The sequence below is a fragment of the Hippocampus comes genome, unplaced genomic scaffold (assembly GCF_001891065.2).
Source record: "Hippocampus comes isolate QL1 unplaced genomic scaffold, H_comes_QL1_v1.1 scaffold44, whole genome shotgun sequence".
Taxonomy (NCBI): Eukaryota; Metazoa; Chordata; class Actinopteri; order Syngnathiformes; family Syngnathidae; genus Hippocampus; species Hippocampus comes.
Window position 1 is genome coordinate 597242 of NW_017805546.1, and position 19846 is coordinate 617087.

The 19846-nt window shown below is 46.2% G+C and overlaps 1 protein-coding gene across 6 annotated transcripts in view; it reads left to right on the forward strand.

Moving 5' to 3' along the window:
* arhgef10la (Rho guanine nucleotide exchange factor (GEF) 10-like a) overlaps positions 1 to 19846 on the forward strand; it is a 93417-nt gene that overhangs the window by 71690 nt on the left and 1881 nt on the right. For all 6 annotated transcript variants that reach the window (XM_019879481.1, XM_019879479.1, XM_019879478.1 and 3 more), the window contains 6 exons: positions 726 to 812; positions 7437 to 7645; positions 8408 to 8565; positions 11910 to 12052; positions 17012 to 17183; positions 19526 to 19648. In XM_019879481.1, coding sequence (XP_019735040.1) covers positions 726 to 812; positions 7437 to 7645; positions 8408 to 8565; positions 11910 to 12052; positions 17012 to 17183; positions 19526 to 19648 — 892 coding nt within the window. The remainder of the gene's footprint in view (positions 1 to 725; positions 813 to 7436; positions 7646 to 8407; positions 8566 to 11909; positions 12053 to 17011; positions 17184 to 19525; positions 19649 to 19846) is intronic.

Consider the following 19846-nt stretch of genomic DNA (forward strand, 5'->3'; position numbering starts at 1 on the left):
ACGTGCGTGCGTGCGTGCGTGCGTGCGAGTGAAATTGTAGTTTGTAAACGAGTGTAATGCCTAACAGATCCCTGTAGATGGCGGTGGTGCATTGCTTCGAGATCAGCACAGCTTTTAAGTAGAAGATAAAGGTTAGGCAGTTTGACTCTCAGCTCGTGGTGTCCGTTGGTTAATTACAGGGAACCCCTGCTATTTACACGCACACAAACACACACAAAAAATCTGTTAATAGGTGAATTTTAGATGTTTATAATGCAGAAAGTCAAGTATGCAGGGCCACTGTACGACAAATAATGTTGATTTGTTCACTTCCCTATACCGGCAAAATATAGTGACGTGCACAAAAGTGGTGAACGTAACAAAGGGAGCAATGCCTTGTGTGCAGCCCTTTTAGAGTGGAAAATTCCAGATATCGCCTCCTACTGGCTATGCCCTGTTGTGATGTGACCCAGTGCCAGTTTTCCTGTCACTTCCATGTGTGGTTGCCCTCCAACAAGGCTGGAGTGTCATCAGTCACTCACAGGATAACAAAGTCCTTAGCAAAGGCCCATCGCAAGCTTTGAACCAAATCGAATTTGCGTAAAGTCTTCGAGCCAGCGCCAATGTGTGTGTCGCTTTGATAAAATGCAGCGAGACAGCTTGGAAACAAGAAGGAAGGAAAAAAAAAAAAAGAGAGCGTGGTGAAGTGATGTATGAGAAATCAATATTGATTTTGTCTCCCGTAGCTCGAAGCTGCCATCCACAATCCTGTTCACTGTGCATTGTTGGGCTTCTCGGCAGCCAGCACATCCTTACCTCAAGGCTTCCTCTGGGTGAGTAACGCACGCACGCACACACGCACGCCCTGGCACACCCCACAGCAGTAACTTGAATCAATGAGAGGATAAAGGAATCCACTTTCCTGCTGTTTTTCATCATCGTTTCAGCTTTAACCCCACAACCATTAATTTAGAAACGATTCTGTGTTCTCTTCACATTAGAAGGTCAAGAACAAGAACAATTTAGAGAACCGAAGCAACGTGATTGCTTCAAGCTTTTTTGGGGGGGGTGGGGCACTCCCACTCAAAGTTTACTGTCCAACTAAACCTACAAAATGAGAATTGCGCGTTAAGTCAACCATATAACTTACACAAAAAAGTCCATGAAAGTCCGCACAATGCCTAAAATTGAATTCTTGAAATTGTATTTTATAGAGTTGCGCCGATCATAATTTTTTGGCCGATCATTGATCTTTAAAAAGCCTGACCTGCCGATTACAATTTTTGTTGTTGACATTTTTAAACCTCTGTGGAGGGAGATGAGATTGGTGTGCAAGATGCATTTTTATTGTTGTGATCGGCCGATCTTCCGTAATTCCCGGCCGATCGATTGGTGCGCCCCAAGTATTTGTATGTTATTCCGGTAAAATGCAGTTTTTCTTATTAAAAACACGTTCGCGTTTTCTGGAGGGGCTGGAATGGATTCATGGCATATCCATTCATTTAACAGGGGAAAGACGATTTGAGATTTGTGTGTTTTGAGTTACGAGCCTGCTCACGTAACCCATTAGGCTCGCAAGTCAAGGCGCAACGATGTATCCCAAGGCCAAGTGATGGCAGATGTTGCTAGGAAACTGTGAGTTAGGATAACCCGACGGTAAGTTGCTGAATCTGTGTTGACGTGCTCGGCATCCCACGTGGCAAAGCAGGCGGACTTGTGGGAGTTCGGCTGCGGCTGCCTGGAAAGCAAAAGGAAGACTCAGGGAGAAAAAAATATATATATGATGTATTTATTTTTGGAATGTTTGTAGTGGGTAGGTGGGAAGCTGGTCAGGTAATCCTCTTTTGGCCCAGAAAGTGGCTAAAGCTGGCGTAGGCTGGCAAAGAGAGACAGCGTGGATCAGCGTCAGAGCGAGCTGATGGCTTTGTGGAGCGGAGCACATTGACAGTCATTCCAAATCATTTGGCCGCTTTTACCAATCACTGAATAAAAACACCTGCTCACCTGCAAGTTCGTCGCCCTGCCATCATCGACGGTCTCCATTGATGGTCTTCTATTGACAGCAGTTGTCCTAAAGTAATTCGAAATTTAAATTTAGAAAAAAAACTACAAAAAATTTTCACAAATGATTGATTAATGTCAAGTGTTGAAGATTCATTGTTCTGTTTGACGATGCAATAATAATGGTTGAACAAACCATTTTTTGGGGGTCTCCTGCAAAGTGATGGAAATGTTGTAATTTTCCGGAGGTGGCATTCCACCATAGCTTCAACACAGCTCTTGAAGCTTAAGGTGACAGCGCCCGTGAGCGCAGAGCAAATGATTGACACTTCTTCAGTCACACCTTCTCTCTCTGATTGGTTGTTTTTCCTGGAGGGTGGTGCTTTCTTTAAAATCAAATTACAGGCGACCAAATGGGGCCCGAGACAGCTGATTTTTTTTTTTTTTTTTTTTCCCCCGCAGATCATTTTCCTCATGCACCACTGTCAGGTCATGCTTTTCATGAATGTGATAAAAAGTGTCGGTTAATTCGACTCGGCTCAGGAGATAACGTCACCTCAGATGTTCACCCAAAGAAGAGCGGGGCAAATCAGGATGAGGAAAGTGGAAGGGAATTTAGCACAATCGCGATCCCAGAGTCCATCCAGACTTCATCAATGTCATCCCCAGTGCGACAAACCCGCAGGCCAATGCAGGCAAGAACGAACCATCGGCTGCACATTAACTTTGGCTGATGTGCAACTCCGGATTCCTCTCGGTGCTTGTGTTTTATTTTGTTCCAACCACTGCACTTGACTTTTTCATTATATTCATAAAAAAATCTGGTCATCTGGGGTGTTGTCCAGCCAAAGAACTATTAACCTCTCGCAGCACTTGCCAGGGAGAAAGACGGGCGTGCGCAAAGGGTTGTCACTCTTTCCAAGCCGCGTTATTTCCCTAAACACACGTTATTTTCATGACCGATCCCTAACCAGGCCGCTGTGGGGATGTGCCGACTCACGCGTCGCCTTGACACTCAATCACTCCAAAGCTTCTCTCTTTCCTACCCCGTGCCGGCTTGCAAAAATCAAAGAGCAATATGAATGAAGCCATGAACGTTCAGTTAGGAGCCTCTTCCATCTCAGCCCTGCTGGGAGTTCATGCGGCGTCTCATCGCTTGGCTTGTCCACACTGTCGCTGATGATTCAAAGGTCAGCAGTGATGTTCAGTCACCTGTTCGTTCCTATTTTTTGGGGGGTGGGGGGGGCGACACACCTATCCTAATCCATTTGCTGAAAGGCTCACCTTTCTGTGGTCCTACGAAGCTAAGTCGAGCCTCGGTTGTTAGGGGAAAGTTACACAGAGTCTTGGCAGCATGTGTCTGTTTTTGTGCTACACGTGGCTATTAAAACGCTCAAGTTAAAAAAAAACAAACAAAAAAAAAAAACAACAGAGGTCTTGTTTTTGCTCAAGAAATGGTAGTTTTGTGGTTTTCGAAAGTGACCGTGGGAAAGGTTGGTCATTGCCAGCAAACACCACAAAAACAGGAACTTTCCGTGTTTACGATTGACTTGTAATGCAATAAACATCCGTACTATTGACAGTATTTTGTCGCAAAAATAGCAAAATAATTTTAGAACTCTTTTCCATCATGTTGCAGAAATTTGCCAATAGGTGTGTTTTACCACAAATAACAAAGATAAATCCCCCCCCCCCCCACCACCACCTCACCCAAAAAACTATAGGTCTGAAGTTAGGATTGACATATTCACCTACTGACGTTTTTTTGGGATGCAAGATGACCTCAGCTACTGAAAAACTCGACATAGGTTGAAGCAAAGCAACTTGGGCCTTCTTGTCTGTTAAATCGGTTGTGTTTTGATTTGTTTTCCGTAAATATGACTCGGTTCATTATGCTGTTAGGCTAACGAGTTGCTGCACTGCGCCATGCAACATTCCGGGTGATCCCGGTCACGACAACATCCTTTTTTTTTTTTTTCTTCTTCTAATATGTCAAGTCAATAGACTTGCTGAAGAAGCTGTTCATGCACACGTAACTTTTCATAATGCAACACTCATTTCACTTTGCGACCAGCCAAGCACGCAGCGTGTATGTCGGCAGCCTCTGGCCTTGAACGCCGCCACTCTTTAGCATACATCTACTGTAATCTTACAGTGCACTGAGGGGCCGAGGCGTCGGAACACATCAGCGAGGCAGTTGTCCTTGCTTTTTTTGATGCTTTCTGAACAGATAAAAGTGCCTTCCGTTGGGAAGGGGGCCTATTTTGCATTTAAATGATGCCCCATTTGTAAGGAAAAATACATTTGTAGGTTCACTTGCATGTGTTGCGCATGTGGAAAACGTGCCCCAAAATTTGGTGCCGATGCCAAACAGCTTATTCTGCTGTTGTTTAGTACCCTCTTTTGCTCTGGCCAACGTCATCAGTTTTTTGCTCAATCATATGCTCAATCAAATCGTGCGGCGGCATTGTACACGGGTGTTAATATGACCCACAAAAAAAACAGTGTGTCGGTGCCTATAGACAGTTCCTAGGCTCCACAGCAACAATAGTTCTGCCAACGCGATAAGAAGGCCAACTTTCTCCATTATTCACTGAAAACTCACCCATTCGCTGTTGTTGTTCTCAGGGCAAAGCCATGCCGAATATTAAAACAAATCTATATTGCTGCGGTGCCATCTGGTGCCATCTTTGGACTAAGCAATTTTGTTCAGCTGAGGAGAGCACCTTCATTTTTACTGTTTGGGTCGGCATCCCAGTCTTGTGCGAATCGTGGAGATTTATTGTATCCTGATTATTTACTTTTGTATTTCCATTTGTGTGCGTGTGTAGAAGAGCGCTGGCGAAGCCGAAACGCATCAAACAACAACTGGTGACCCTCGTCTCTGGCTCGCTCGTGCGGCTCCACGGTCTCGCGCCCTCCAAAGCAATCTAATTAAAGCTGGCGAAGCTTTTGGGAAGCCGCCGCCTCCCCCCGAGCGGCAAGCGGGACTCGGTCCAGATCGTGACTCCACATCGCTAGGTTCCCTAAATGAGTGGCGAGCGCTTTGCCAGGAACGTGGCGCTGGCTGTCACGAGGGGGGGAAACGTGAGCGTGTAGGTGGAGAGGCGCCACTTGAAACCATCTTTTTCTTGAGCCCCTCGCGGCGAGATAAGTCCTCGCTATCTTCTTCGCAGCCTGTTCAACAGACCATTATTTGTTCTGGCTCATCCTCCAGAGCCCACAGGATCTCTCCTGTCCAGATCCTGCCGGCTGATACAACTCAAACAAATGATTGCATGCAAATAAGGGTGAGCGTGGAAGAGCGAGGCTAAAGACTATATTTAGCTCCTGTCAGCATCGCATGGCGTGATTTAGGCGAGGAACAAATCCGCCGAGAAGTGCCCTTGCATTTTTGCGCCAGCCTCCGCCGAGGCGTCGCACAGAAGAGACAAATGAAGCGATATGGACCTTTTCGCCATGGCGTCGTCACGTGGACTTCCAGGACGCCAAGAGATGTAGCGATTTCCAATGGCGTCACACAAACTCCTTTCATGTCATTTGACCAAGGTGGAGCATTTGACCAAACTGAGACCCTGGAAAGTGAATTCGGAGATTTGTTTCTATATCCAGTACACATGTTTGAAGGTAATTGCTCTGCTCAAAATATGTACAAAGGCTGAGAACTCTGCAGTGCTCAGTCGTGGAGTATTAGCATTAAAAATATTTTCACCGTTTCAGGCTAAAATCAGGGTCCAGTGATGTTTTTTTTTTAAATTTATTATCAACACAAGAATAAACGGTGTAAATGCCTCAGACATAGCATAAATACTAGTTTTCAGCCGTAGTCCCAAGGTAGGTTTCTTAACATGAACATATGATGAATTTCGGCCTCGGAATGAGTCGTCCCACCCCCAATATATAAATCCCTTGTTGACGTCAGCAGTGGCCCAACGCATTGTATTCCCACTCAGCTAGCTGGCGAACTACTGCATATAGTCCCCGGCGAGGTCACTTAAGAGCGTGTTGTTGTCGGCGGTGAATGGTGGAAGAGCGACAAGAGGAAAAAAAAAAAAATCGCTTTTGATAGCCGCTGAATGGACCAGGACTTTGAGCTGCCATAGCTGCTTTCGAGTGCTGAGTTGTTGCTATGTGGGTTATATAAGATGCCAGGATTGAGGCAAATGTATATTTGCGCCGCAAACGTAGTTTGGCGTAGGCATAAGAAAGATAAGACAAAGTAGCATTCATTTTTCCAGGTGGTCATGGGGCTACTTGATTGACACGCCCACAGTCTTCAAAAAATGAGAACTCTTGATGAGAAAATGCCACTTTTTGGATCGGCTATATGAATCTGAACGCAAAACAGATGCCTTGATCTGCTTGTTGTTATGTCACTTGTTGTTACTGTGACCTAATTAATGTTGGCACTTGGGAATTTAATCTCCTAAACTCACTCAGGAGCATCCCCTGGAAAGTTCGGGGGGGGGGGGGAAAGCCACCACACTCAGTTTACTGGTGGATGTCGTAGCAGGATGCATAAAAACAGCCCAAACTGAATTGGTCGTCAGCCATGTTGGTTTGAAACAGCCGTTTTGGCTGATTCACCGCAAGAATGGGTGTGCAGAGGCTCCTCCATCACAGTTTACAGTTTCAGGTAATATGACTTTGCTGCGCAACCTTGATCATATCTCATACCAACACACCAATGTGACCATCAAACTTTCAAGTCTCAGCAGAAAAAAAATACACAAACAGTTCATGAACTCCAGTAATCAATTCCTTCTTGACCCTCGCAAAGCAACACCGATCCTTTTCGAGAGCTCACTTGAACTTTTTTGACCGACGTCGATGAAAAAGACGGCAGACTTGGAGCGGATGACTTTGGATGTATTATATGCTCATGTATTGAACAAATGCAACGTGAGCAGCCAGCAGCTACAAACGACAGACTTGGAAAAGATCATTGATTTCATATTTCGCTAACTTTAAACTGCCGACAGGTGAAGGATGTCCACTCAAACATGCACGGTATCCATCAAAGCGGTCATTATAATACATTTTTAACGCTGACTCACCTGCCCTGACATGCATGTGCCCGTGCGTGACCGAGCGTGTCTTTCTTCAGTGACTCTGTCGATTATTTCTCCTGGCTCGTTTTATTTCTTTAGTGCAGGGTGGCAGTTATCATTAATTATAGCGTGCATGCATATCATTTTTAACTGCGGAGTACTATATTCGTGGTGTTCTGTGTGTTTCTGCTATTCAGCTGCTTTGCTCAAAAACAAATAAAACACCTTCAAATTTTGTGTGTGTGTGTGTGTGTGTGTGTGTGTGTGTGTGTGTGTGTGTGTGTGTGTGTGTGTGTGTGTGTGTGTGTGTGTGTGTTGCAGTCTGCACCAAACCGCTCCTTTTCCTTTGTTACTGGAGCATCTCAAAATGAGATCATTTCCAAGCAGCCTCCGTTCTCTCTGCAGGTGGCTGCTGGCGGGGAGGAAGCCTCTCAGGGCCAGATTGAGATCTTCTCGCTCAACAGGCCCGTGCCAAGGGCCGTGAAGAGCTTGCAAGTGGGCTCCGCCGTCCGCTGTCTTGAATACGTGCCGGAAGCTTCTCCCACTGAGGAGGCGGAGGCCGCACCTCACAAGGGAAACGCTGCCAGCATCTGCGTCGGATTAGATGACGGACGGTGAGACGATGAAAGATACTTCAAACGTTTTACAGCGAACCCCTCGTTTACCGCAAGGGAAAGTAAGGGACCCAGTTGTGAAGAATCTGCCCCGTCGAGAGATCGTATATTTCAAACACTCCCATGTGGTTGAAAGACATTTGAAATGATGGCTTGATGGATAAACATCTTTTTAACACATTCGGGGTGGATATTTGCCCGTACAAGGCATCTTAAATTGTTTATCGTGGAAATCCCTCTTTTCCGTCGACACCTGCCATTTAGAGTGGCCATTTTTCATGGGGTTTTAAGGAATACTGACTTACTCTATTGCCACCCGCCGGCGGCAAAGGAGAGCCACAGTCGCTGATGCACTTTTCACCAATAGATTGAATGCCAGGAGAACAATGAAACGCACACTTGCACACAAGCTGCACGTCACAAGCCACCTCACCAGGCCCCGCCTCTTGAAGTCACGTCCCTTATCTATATGCATTTATTTATATCGGGCATTTCCTACAAAAGTGTGCTTCATATCATGAAAAGGACATTTAAAAGCAAACGAAAGAAAGGCGTAAAGCCCCTTCCCCACTAAGGGGCGAACAATTGCGACTGTTCACGCCAGAGTTTGTCAGGGCTCGTTCAAGGTCGCAAATGCTCCGCAGACGCTCGCCAACAATCTTCGTCTTTTTTTTTTTTTTTTTTAAACACAGATGCTGCCAGATGTGTTGGATCAATTCCTGAAAATACCTTGATGCAAATGTTCATCTTTTCCCTCTTCAGAATTCTGGTCTACGGCAGCGTGGACACTGCGGCTCAGTGCCTGGTGACCCTCAGCAACCCCCGGGGCTGCCCCGTGCTGTGCCTGAAGCACTCGCCTTGCTTCCTCTTTGCTGGCTTGCGCGATGGCACCTTGATGGTTTACGGGAGGAAAAGTGGCGGTAAGCTCTCTTAGCGGCCCGCGCTAAATTGCTTTTCCAAATACAAAACGCTTATCGCTCGCTTTCTATTGCGTGTGAATTCCCGAATGATATTCAGCGGTCATGTAAAATACATTTCTATGACAGTAGGTGTCCCGTGTTAAAATCTTTCGTCGCGTTCGTTTGCATTCCATTTCGTCTGCTGTGATGACTAAACCACTAATAGAAGCCTGGTATCCATGGAGACTTGATTCCACTCAGAAGGACTGAAAGTGTGTTTTTGTTGATGCCGCCGTGTTATATTGTGATGGATTGATGAGTGTTATTCACCTCTTTTGCAAAGAAGAACTTTTGCTATATACTCAACAAATCAAAGCGGTCATGGAAGAGCCCACATCAGGCTGCATTTGCTTTTTACCAACAACCCAAAGTGGCGTGTTCAGTATAAAACAAGATCAATATCAGCACTAAAAAAGTCTAGATGACACCCAAACGAGTTGTAAATGCCGGGATTCTCCCACCCTAGTGTACACACACACACACACACACACACACACACACACACACACACACACACACACACACACACACACAGAGTAGGAGAGAGAGAGCGAGAGAGAGCGAGAGCAGCCCCAAAGCATGATGCCGCCACCACCGCGCCTCACTGTCGGCTCGCTGTTCTTTTGGTCATGAGCAGTGTTGCATCTGCACTAAACTTACCTTTTGGAATTATGGCCAAAAAGTTCAACCTTGGTTTTATGAGAGCATAACAAAATCTCTTGTGGGAAATGTATTACGGTCCGATGAAACAGCCGTCATCTATTTTATGCGATCAATCTTGGTGGCATTTATTACAAAGAGGTTTCCACCTTGCAGACTAGAAATGAACACAACTGCAGGAACAGCACACTGCCCCCCCCCCCCAAAAAAAAAGAATCCACGACAGCTTGTTTAATCATATCCCTGATGCAATGGCTCCTCTTGCCAGGTATTCAGGATAGCTGCCAACTTACACAAAACAAATAAACAGCACTACAAAAATTAATGCACAGTCAAAAATGTCAACGGCCCAGTCCATCAATTATATAATTGTCATAAATCTGCAAGACACTATTGCCAGATAGCTGACATCTTGCACAATTGAAATCAACAAAACCGATAGGAATAATCCATAATTTAGAAAAAAAAGCATTCACAACACACTTGGTGTAAAAAAAAAAAAAAAAATGAATACAATTGCTCCTCTCGCCAGTTATCCGTGATGCCACCTGGCGCAGCGGAAATTAACCAAAGAACTTCACCACCCGTATTTTGCAGAATCTCACACTCGTATGGAACCTGCCGTATTTGAGGCGCGTCTCACGAAATCACTGACGGCCCACCTTTGCTTTTGCATTGTCTTTGTCATTGCAGAAAGAACAGCTTGCGCCAAAAAACATGTCAGGTGCAGTGAGGCGTTACACCCTCCCAGTAGAGCCCCCCCGCCCTTCGTACCTGGATTCCATATCACATCAAACAGGCCTCTGCTGCCTCTCCAGCGAAAAAAAAAAAAAAGAAGGGAGGGGATGATTAATTAAACGGAGGAAGGAATATGAGTAGGTTGATGTATCAACAGGCAGGACAGACGACCGGGGAGGCTCCTGGCGCATCTGTTCAAGATTCATAGCCCCACTGTTGACTGGAAGGCTTGCGAGCTGCACTCCGGAGTTTGAGAGTCCACAGCACGCTGTTGCCAATTGTGTTGATTGCAACCACAAGTGATTTAAAAATAATCATATGTTTTTTTGAAGTGGCCAAAATGATGTCGACGTCACGTGGACAGTTTTTACAAAACTAAAAATGAGCAGCTGTAGTCATGAATGAATGAAACTTGAAGTAGGCTCGCTCGGCATTTGGCACAGCGGCTTTCACTTCTCCGAGTGGATTTTTTTTTTTTTTTTTTTTAAATAAAGATGGTGAAAGTGACCTTTTTTCATGGCAAGCAGTTAACCTGCTGGAGTCAAAAGGCCTTGAAAGGCTGAACTAAATGCATCCATTTTCTCATCCGCCGATTCTCACGAGCCTACCCGTGCCGACTTCGGGCCGTAGGCGGGGTACACACACCCTGAACTGGTTGCCAGCCAATCGGAGGGCACACATAGACAAACAACCATTCACACTCGCAATCACACTTTGAGTGTTCAATCAACCGACCGTGCATGTTTTTGGAATGTGGGAGGAAACCGGAATACCCGGAGAAAACCCGCACAGGCACGGGGAGAACGTGCAAACTCCACACAGGAAGGAATTGAACCCTGGACCTCTGCTAACCATTCAACCGCCGTGCTCCAAATGTTAGTTAAACGGCCGGTTGCGGCCCACTCTCTAATTCGACTTCATTAACGCGCAGCAAAGGAAACGCTGACGCCATTCCATTTATCATCAGGCGCCTCGTGGCAGCCGCTAAAGTGCGCCTGGTGATTAATCCCCGAAGGAGAAAAAAGGTCCACTTCCTTCACACTCTGGCCAAGCGAAACGGGAGAGAGGTGGCGGCCAAGTGGGAGATCAAAGTGAAAACGTTCACATTTTCCCCCCCCCGTGCTTTATTACACAATATTAAAAGGGCAGTGTGTCATTTCTTCACAAAATGCAGTTTAGCATGAAATCACCGGGCAGCGGGTCACAGATATGATGCTCAATACCTCGTTAACTTGCTAACTTAGATCCATTACATACACAAATTAAAATTAAAAAGCGTTCCTAATGAAAACAACATGAAGCTGAAATGATCCGCACTCTCCCTTTATTTGATCAGCGTCAAAAAGTGAAGACTACTTTCGATGTTATTTTCGATGTGCGGCCCAGGGATTCGTTTGACTCGTTAATTCACTGAACTTAACTCACTTATTCGCAGGGATGGGTACCGATTTTTGAATCATTTAGGCCACGTGAACGTTGTGTTATCTTCCTGTCCCGACGTCGCACACTCGTCTCGCTCGCTGCACACGTCAAGCAAAATGTCATTAAAAAGTTGAACAGCATCATAGTGATTTGTTCAAATTGTTTGTTTGAGTTTACATTAAAGTCATAGTTGCAAGACAAGTACATTAAAAAAAATCAGTAAATTTTAAAGTCTGTTTTGCATCGTAGTGTGTTACTTTTTTCAACTTTTTCAGTTGCTGCGTGTCACTTCCTTTTCTTTTGCTATTTGCGGCAAGGCTCGATCGCTGGTGTGGACTGTAAAGTTTGAACGACTTTGAAATGTTTTTTTGACTGTGCGAACAACTTAGACGTCAACATCATTGATAGTGTTTGATTCCCGTGTAGGTTCTACCCTATTCCTAAATGTAGTATTTATCGATTGCATATATTTTATTATTTCCCAGAGGATCTCTGGGATCCCGATTCCAGCAGAAGCGTGAACTTGGGTTCAGATCCAGTGCGGACCCTCTTGGTGCTGGACGACTCGGTGTGGGCGAGCTGCAGGAACTTGGTCATGGTGGTTGACATCTGCAGCCTCAACACTCAGGTAATGAAGTCGCTGTCGGGCGCATCACTTTTATTTTATTCCTGGAAAAATCGTGACACGATGTGAGTGTTTGTGGTATGCTTTGAATTATTCGTATCTTTCTGGGGCTGCTTTGCTCCATCTGAAACTAACTGGGTGTTTTAAATCTGTGCGGGGTCCTAAACATTCTGTTTTGGGAAAGTCACATGAGCTCTAATCTGTATATATTTTGACGCAAAAATGAGGCATTCGAAGAAAAGAATATTCTGGGAAACATGGAGGCGTCTTCGTCGTGTTCCGGGGCTGCTTTGCTACATCCAGCACCGGTTGTTTTGAATTTGCGCTGGGTGCAAAGAAATCTCGACACTGTGGAGACTTTTTGGAGTGAATCGCGCTTTTATCATGGGTCCTCTAAGAGGGTAATGACCCAAAATGCATGTCCAAAGAATGGCCTGAATGGAGGTTGGTTAGCGATGACTCCTTCCTCTGAGGTGAGAACTTAATGAGCCGAGGTGACCACTCTCCTCTGCCGCAGAGCTTAACGGGTCAACGCCTGGTTACTTTTGAACTAACCTCGTCTTCCTCACTAATACGCTCTCGCGAGGGCTGACTTGACACGGTGCCGGCAAGCAGAAGTTGCGGTCAAATGGATCATTGGACGGGCCTCAGAGGCTCGCCAGCGCGTATCATCTTTATTTTTCTTTTCACCTCCACACACGGACATAGCACGTCGACATCAATTTTGCCGGGCGCCAACACTTGTCTCGTTTGACGCCGCTTATCCACGAAGCCTCCGAAGGGATCGGCGGCAACGTGCGCTCGGCTTTGGGCATGCGGCAGGCGTACAAGTGGCTATACAATCAAGTAAATTGCTGACAAAGCCGCACACCAATCGAGCGAGGATTGCAAGGCATGAATAAATCATCAGCCATAAGGATGGAGATACCCCGTCATAAGCTCCGACAGCCTCGGGATGATTTTGAAAGTCATGGGGATTACGTGTCCTCTTGTTGTAATATACTTCACGCGGGTTGTGTAGTCCTAAATTTGCTGTCGACTGAAGTGAACCGACCGAAAAGCTTTGCTCAAATTTTCATCGACTTCTGTCCGTTTCCTGTCATTCACGTTAACATGGATAAAAGCGTCATTGGATTGTGTTTATCATCTCAAAGTGACGGCAGGAATGGCCTCGCGTTGCTTTTTGCTCCACACGGAACCCCATTTATGATCCATTTACATGTATGTCGTAATTGAGAATAATTTCAGTGAAATTATGCTCAAAATAAAACAGAATCATTCATATCGTAATTGGGTTTTTTTTTGTTGGTTTTTTTAGTTTGTGTGCAAAGTGCACTTAAACAAGCCGAAGTTCGCTACGGCTGCTACATTGGGAACATAATTGAGTTGTTATGGTGTCTTACCGCACCACCAAATGTCATCGCTTTAAAGTTTTATTTTTTAGTTACGTATAAACAATTAAAAATTAATAAGCGGTGATAAACCTGCTCATCAAGAAGTAATATTGCTGATTCCAGGTCACTTCTGACTCCTCCCACCTGCTTCTGTTTGCTGCTCTTATGCCCTGTTGTTGACAAATTAATGGGTGGGAAACAGGAGGTGGATATTCCAACATAGTATGAGCAAAGCTGCTAAAGGCCAAGGTAAAAGTTATGTGTGAGATTGTGGGGGTGTTCGTTTGAGGGTGACATTTGAGTGATTTTTCTGCAAACTCATTGAACTGATGGCAGTACTCTTAGAACTGCTTTTATTGGACTTTTCAAGTCATGTTTGTGTCAAATGTCATCAGAACAGGTTGATGGTTGTTTTGTGGGATGAGTAGAGAGAAGAATTTCTGGACCGACATTGGATTGACGACAAATCTCGAGTGTGTCCCCACCTGGGGTTGGGCTCTTTGCTATCACAATCCTCCATTCATTCATTCCGATGGGTCAACCTTCGCACAGTCTGCACATTCTGCGTCTTTTGTGAAACAGGGACACATTTTGGCGCAAGAGTCCTTGAAAACCCCCTTTTTTTTTCTAAACCTGCCAAGACTCTCAGCCAAGCGAGTGATTCTCACCTTTGAGCTACACAAACACGGGCGGTCATGCAGGTCTTTGGCTACGTTGTCGTCAGAAAACGCTAACAAAGCAGAACGTCTGTGGACGATCCGACTGATCAATAATGACTGCCAGACCTTGTTCCTTCCTCTTCCCATTACTTGACTCAAGCCACAGCGCAGGACACCTCGTCGTCCGGCGCGACGGAGGACTAATGAGCCGTTCAGACCCGTTGCGGCCGCTGTTTTTTGGAGGAGCAGTTGCTGACGTCGGAAGTGTGACGCATCGCCGTCGTCGTTCTTGACCGACCACGTCATCGCTGTAAAGCGGGCGTATCACTTCACGTCTGACACGCTGCGCATCTATCGAAAGCCGTCACACTGGTCGGCACATTCGAGTGGAGGTGAACTGCTGTCAATCGCACAACTGGCTGGAGTTCTGTTACCAGGCAACGGAGACAATGCACAAGCTTTTGTCCCTCTGACAAAATCTTTCACTCGAAGTGCTGAAGTATTTTTCGGTGGCTGCGCTGCGACTTTTCCGCGTATTGACGCAGTCTATGTTGCTTTTTGTTATTACAGTCCAGAGACTTTTGCCTTATCCGCATCATTCCAAATGAGCACTTTGTTGTTCTGCCATCGACACGACAGGAATGTTGCTTGCAACTTAGTATGACAATGGAGTTGTATTTCATTTGTTAATGTTCTCACCTCAGAATTTTGGAGAAACATCTCTTTGAAAATCCAGCGCCTCGCCGTGCCGTTTCAAATTGGAACTCTTCATCGCAGCAAGCACATGGCTTTTCATGCTGGTTGGAGGGAGAATGGAGGCCAACTTTTCAGTCCGTTCCTTCATTAAATTGCTCATTTTCGCTGTCCACTTTGCTTCTAGCGGTGAACTGGGAGCACGGCATTTTGGTAGACTCTATCCTCCTACTGCTGGCAAAGTGTCAACAGTAGGCGCAGTTTGCACACTGCTCCAAAACCAAAAAGTCAAAATCCAAACCTGCCCCGGGGCCGTAACAGGTTGTTTGTGTGTTGCTGGCATGCAGACAAGCCCTGGCCTAATCCAAACAAGGACAACACGTGCTTTTCATGCTTGCCGACCACCTCGGCGCTTGGCAAAGTGCGGCCTTCGCAGTTTGGGGGCCACAAATAAAGTCCTGAAGGCCACTGCTTGAGTCTTTGAAGACACCTTGCCCGAAATCAACCTAAAATGGCAGACTTACCGTATTTTCCACACTTAAAGGCACACTGGATTATGAGGCGCACCTTCAATGAATGGCCTGTTTTGTAATTTTTTTTGTTTCATACAATAGGTGCACCGCATTAGAAGACGCAATCTACAATGCATCCACTAGATGGAGCTACGCTCAAGGAAATGCCAACGGAACGATCAGATGTCAGTCAAACGTATTTAACAAAGCAGCGACACAGTTCACTTAACCAACGGCAAGTTAGAACATTGACTCGTTAAAGTTGAACTCTCTTGCCGCTGCTCTATTCCCGTGTTCAACCGCGTAACCCATCGCCTTAAGTTTGAACTCGGCGTTGTCAGCATGTCTTGAGCAAGGAGCCATTTTGGGGGTCGAAATATTACCGTAATGACCAGACACAAGACGCATCGGATCTGAAGGCGCGCTGTGAACTTTTAAGAAAACGGAAGGCTTTTAGGTGCGCCTTTTAGTGCGGAAAATTCAGTACATTTTTTCCAGGCATGGACTATTACTTCCTTTTTTTTTTTCTTTCACTTTTCATTTTCTGTATGTGGAACGGCCACGTGCCAATACTTAGAATACTTTATTATAATACTACCTCGTCCACCGAATGCATCTCGACTGCGAATTGCCTCATATTCAAACCACCGTCAGAAGTTTTCTTCATCTGCAAGACTCTTGTTGAGCGATCATCTCCTCGGTGCACATCAAGGTTTTTTTTTTTTTGCTTGCTCTTGAGCCGCCCACTGCTCAGGAGCCAATTAGAAAAGAAAACACATCAAAGCCGGCGTTTCAAACAAAGAAGCGCCCGCCGGCAAGGGCGCCCAAACAGGTGCTAATCCCTGTCGGCGCGGCGCACACGTGATGTCGGCGTTCTCATCTGGGCCGGCTCCTATTCACCCCCTTAATTGCGCGGCCTTCGTGCTGACAGCGATACGAGCCGTGAGATGACACCCCGCAGCGGGCCTTGTCATGCCGCCGACCGCAAGGCCTGCTTGTGTTGCCACGATAAGGATAATTGCGCTTGTTTTTGAGCCGCTCATTAAACATGAGCGCCCCGAGACTGCGCGCCGGAGGAGACGGGAAAGTGACGCAAAAACATGCCACCGGCGTCGGATGCGCGCTAAACTCCAGAATGGGGAAGCAAATATCAGTCGCGCACTCGCTGTGAATGTCATCGTGGACAAAAAAACCTGTAATGGAGTGCGCGCCTTTTTTTTCAACTTTTTGGGTCATTTGGGGCATTTCAAGGTGTCCTTCAAAGACAAGCCTGTCTTAGATGGGGTTTTTTTGGGAGTTTATTTTCATCCAGCAACATGAAATTTGGTAGGTATGGTTATCATGAGTAGACCCACAAAAAAAAAAAAAAACACTCTCGAGAAGCCATGCCTGAAAAGACACAGGAAGTCTTCAATTTGGTTTTCAAGCGGCCACTTTGTGCATTTCCAAGTGCCTTGTACTGACTCGTCTTCAAAACGTTTTCTGCTTGCTCCTGAGTGACCCAGATTGGGGTGCGCGGGCATATTCGTCCTCTAAAAAAAAAAAAACATAGCAGCACAAAATTGCTTCCATCCTTCCATCCATTTTCTGTATTTCACTTTTCATTCCATTTGATTGGCCCTCATGAGACCGGCGCGGGCGTACCGACCGAATACACGGCCAACGTGCGCGTCTTTCTGCAACGGCTGTTTTTGTGTGTTACAGACACTGGAGGCTCACCCCGACCCAGCGGTTAGCGTGGCACATGTGGCGCGCGCCGGCGGCGGCGTGTGGATGGCCTTCTCGGAGGGCTCGTCCATCCGTCTCTTTCACACCGAGACGCTGGAGCTGCTGCAGGAGATCAACATCTCCACGCGCTCCACGCTGCTCAACACCGGTAAAGAGCCGCGCCGTTTCACTCCCCTCGCCGCCTTGAAAAAAAAATACTCCCTTATTTTACGAGGCGTCTTGGAAAAGCCCGAAAAAAAGCCAGGAGAACAAGTTCAACGAGCAAAACGCGTCTCTCGTGACCAGCGCACAATCTGTTTAATAACCAGCACTTCGATGTGTTTTATTTCAATGTTTTGGTCACGTTGTTCGATCAAAATTGACATGCCACCATATTGCATCTCTGTGAAGCTTTGATGGTTTCTATTGATGGATTAAGTCAGGTACGTCCCCACTGAAGGTCCGGGTACCAAATGCAGGCCCGCGAGACATTGGCGTTGCCCCCCCTGCCCTCCCCCTTCTTCACACACAATGATATTCTCATCTCGATCAAGTTGCCCCCTGCTGCTCCTGCACGTGGGGGAGCGACATGAATAAGTAAGCACCCGCGACACGGCGCAGCCACGGGGGTGAAAGCTGGAGGATTAATATGAATGAAAGAGTCGCCTGAGAGCCGCCGAAAGAAGGGCCGTCTTGGGGGAAGGGGGGCTTCGGTGCAAATACCTGACGAGAATATCCACGCCTACCGTGCGCTACTGCTTACGTTTCCAAACACGCGCCTCCTTTGAGTTAATGCGACGCTCTGTGTTTGTCCTACTTTTTTCCCGTCGGCTCGTTTCATCTCGTCCGCTCGGCTGTAAATCCTCTCGGCAACCCCGCTCCCGCTCGCCCTCCCCCGCTCCCACCCCTTTTCTTTGGCTGCGGTCCGTTTAAGATGCCACACGTAACCCGCCGCCGCGCCTTCTCTCGTTGTCAACCATGAAATATTGATGGCAAAGTTTTCCCTGTTGTTGCGGCACGAAGTGGCGGATAACAACAGCAGCAAACTTCAAGTCAGCTAATGACAACTGCCTAATATATGCGATATTTTATCAGAGAGCTTCTGGCTCCAAGAGACTTTTTTTGCGGGGTCTTGGCGTGTTACATTTACCCCCAAAATGTTGTCAATCTTGGTGACGCGTACAGCCAGGGCTGCTTTGCTGAAAAAATTTATTGGGGGCACCGTGAAGCCATTTTTTTAAAAAAAAAACCTCGCACAATAATCTCATGAAAGATTGAGGCCGTTGCCAGGCCTGATTTGTTTGCAAAGTTTCATGAGTTTTGGTGCATGTTTAGACCCTCCAAAGTAGTTTTGTTTTCTTGGTGAACAGCGCGTCGCCAATAGTAAGGATCCTAATAATTTTGACAAAAACAACAGGGCCCTCGCAGCGGTCGCTGCACGGGCCCTAATAAACATTGTCGCTTGTCTTGCAATCTTCCCAGCGACAAATGCAGGCATTATGCACGACGTCTCCATTTATAAGCGGGCCACGCTGGGAACTGCAGAAAATCATAGGTCTGATGTTCAGCCCTTTGTTGGCTGTCTGAAAGTGTGCGCTTAATAATACGGATCGAGTGCGCCATGATCTCGTTGAGCAGCATTTCACACGCAGACATCCGACAAACGCTCGCATGGCATGTGACGATGCACGCTTCCCATTTGAGCCCCAAACAAAAGTGAACTTTTACTTTTTTTTTTTTTTTTCCTTGGGCGGAGTTCGAGGATATAAAACAAAGTACTTGATGGCTAATAGAATTCCGTGCTCGGTGTTCTGTAAAATGTGTTTAATGTTGCACTTTCCAGGTTTAAAAACTGCGAATAATTGGGGACGAGGGATTTAAGATGCTTGACGGCTGCATAGAAAATCGTTTTTTTTTTTTTGCTCCCTCTGCTCTTGCAAAAAAATTCCATTTGTTGGGATTATTGTTTTATTCTTATCTGTTGTGTCTAAATAATTGAAATGCCATTTATTGTGGAGGCAAGGTGCTCCAAAAGTCTCGAAACAGGAACAGTAGCGGCACTATTAGTAGTCGTGGCACGAGTAACACGAGTGGTAGTAATTGCAGGAGTGACAGAAGTACTTAGTCGTGCTGTGAACAGGTAGTAGTCGTCTTGGTTGTCATAGTTGTAGTACTTGTACTTGCATTCATAAGAGTGCTGACGCCATCTTGTAGCAGTAGTAGTAAAAGTACCCAACGGTATTAGTAGTATTTGCAGTAGTGATATTAGGTTGAGTAGCGGTCGTCGTTAGAGTACTGATATTATGCATTGATCATGAATTATTGTTCTATATTTGACATCGTGGCACCCCAATTTGGGCTTCCTCAATTGTGTGGCTTGAATCCAGTTTGAAATCACTTTTCCCGCACTATTTACACTGCCGCGACTGAATGTGAAAATACAAAGCAGAGCAAGGAGCTGCACCGCTGCCATTGTTTTTGATCTTTCCTCTCCTGGTTTTGATGTTTCAGGTCAGGCGACCATGCGAGTCACCAGCCTGCTCATCTGTCAAGGGCTCTTGTGGGTCGGCACCGCCCAAGGCCTCATTGTCACCCTGCCGGTTCCCAAACTGGAAGGAATACCCAAAATAACAGGTCAGGTCCAAATGACTGCTCGTTCGCAGAATGAACGGCGCAGTTGCCGATAAAACGGATCATTTGTAAAATAACAAATCATTCAGACAAAAATGGCCTTCCCCGAACAACACATTCTGGCCCACGTAACAGGACATTCCCCCAAGTAGTCCAATAAACAAACAAAAAAAAAATCCCACGACAACAGATCATTTTTAC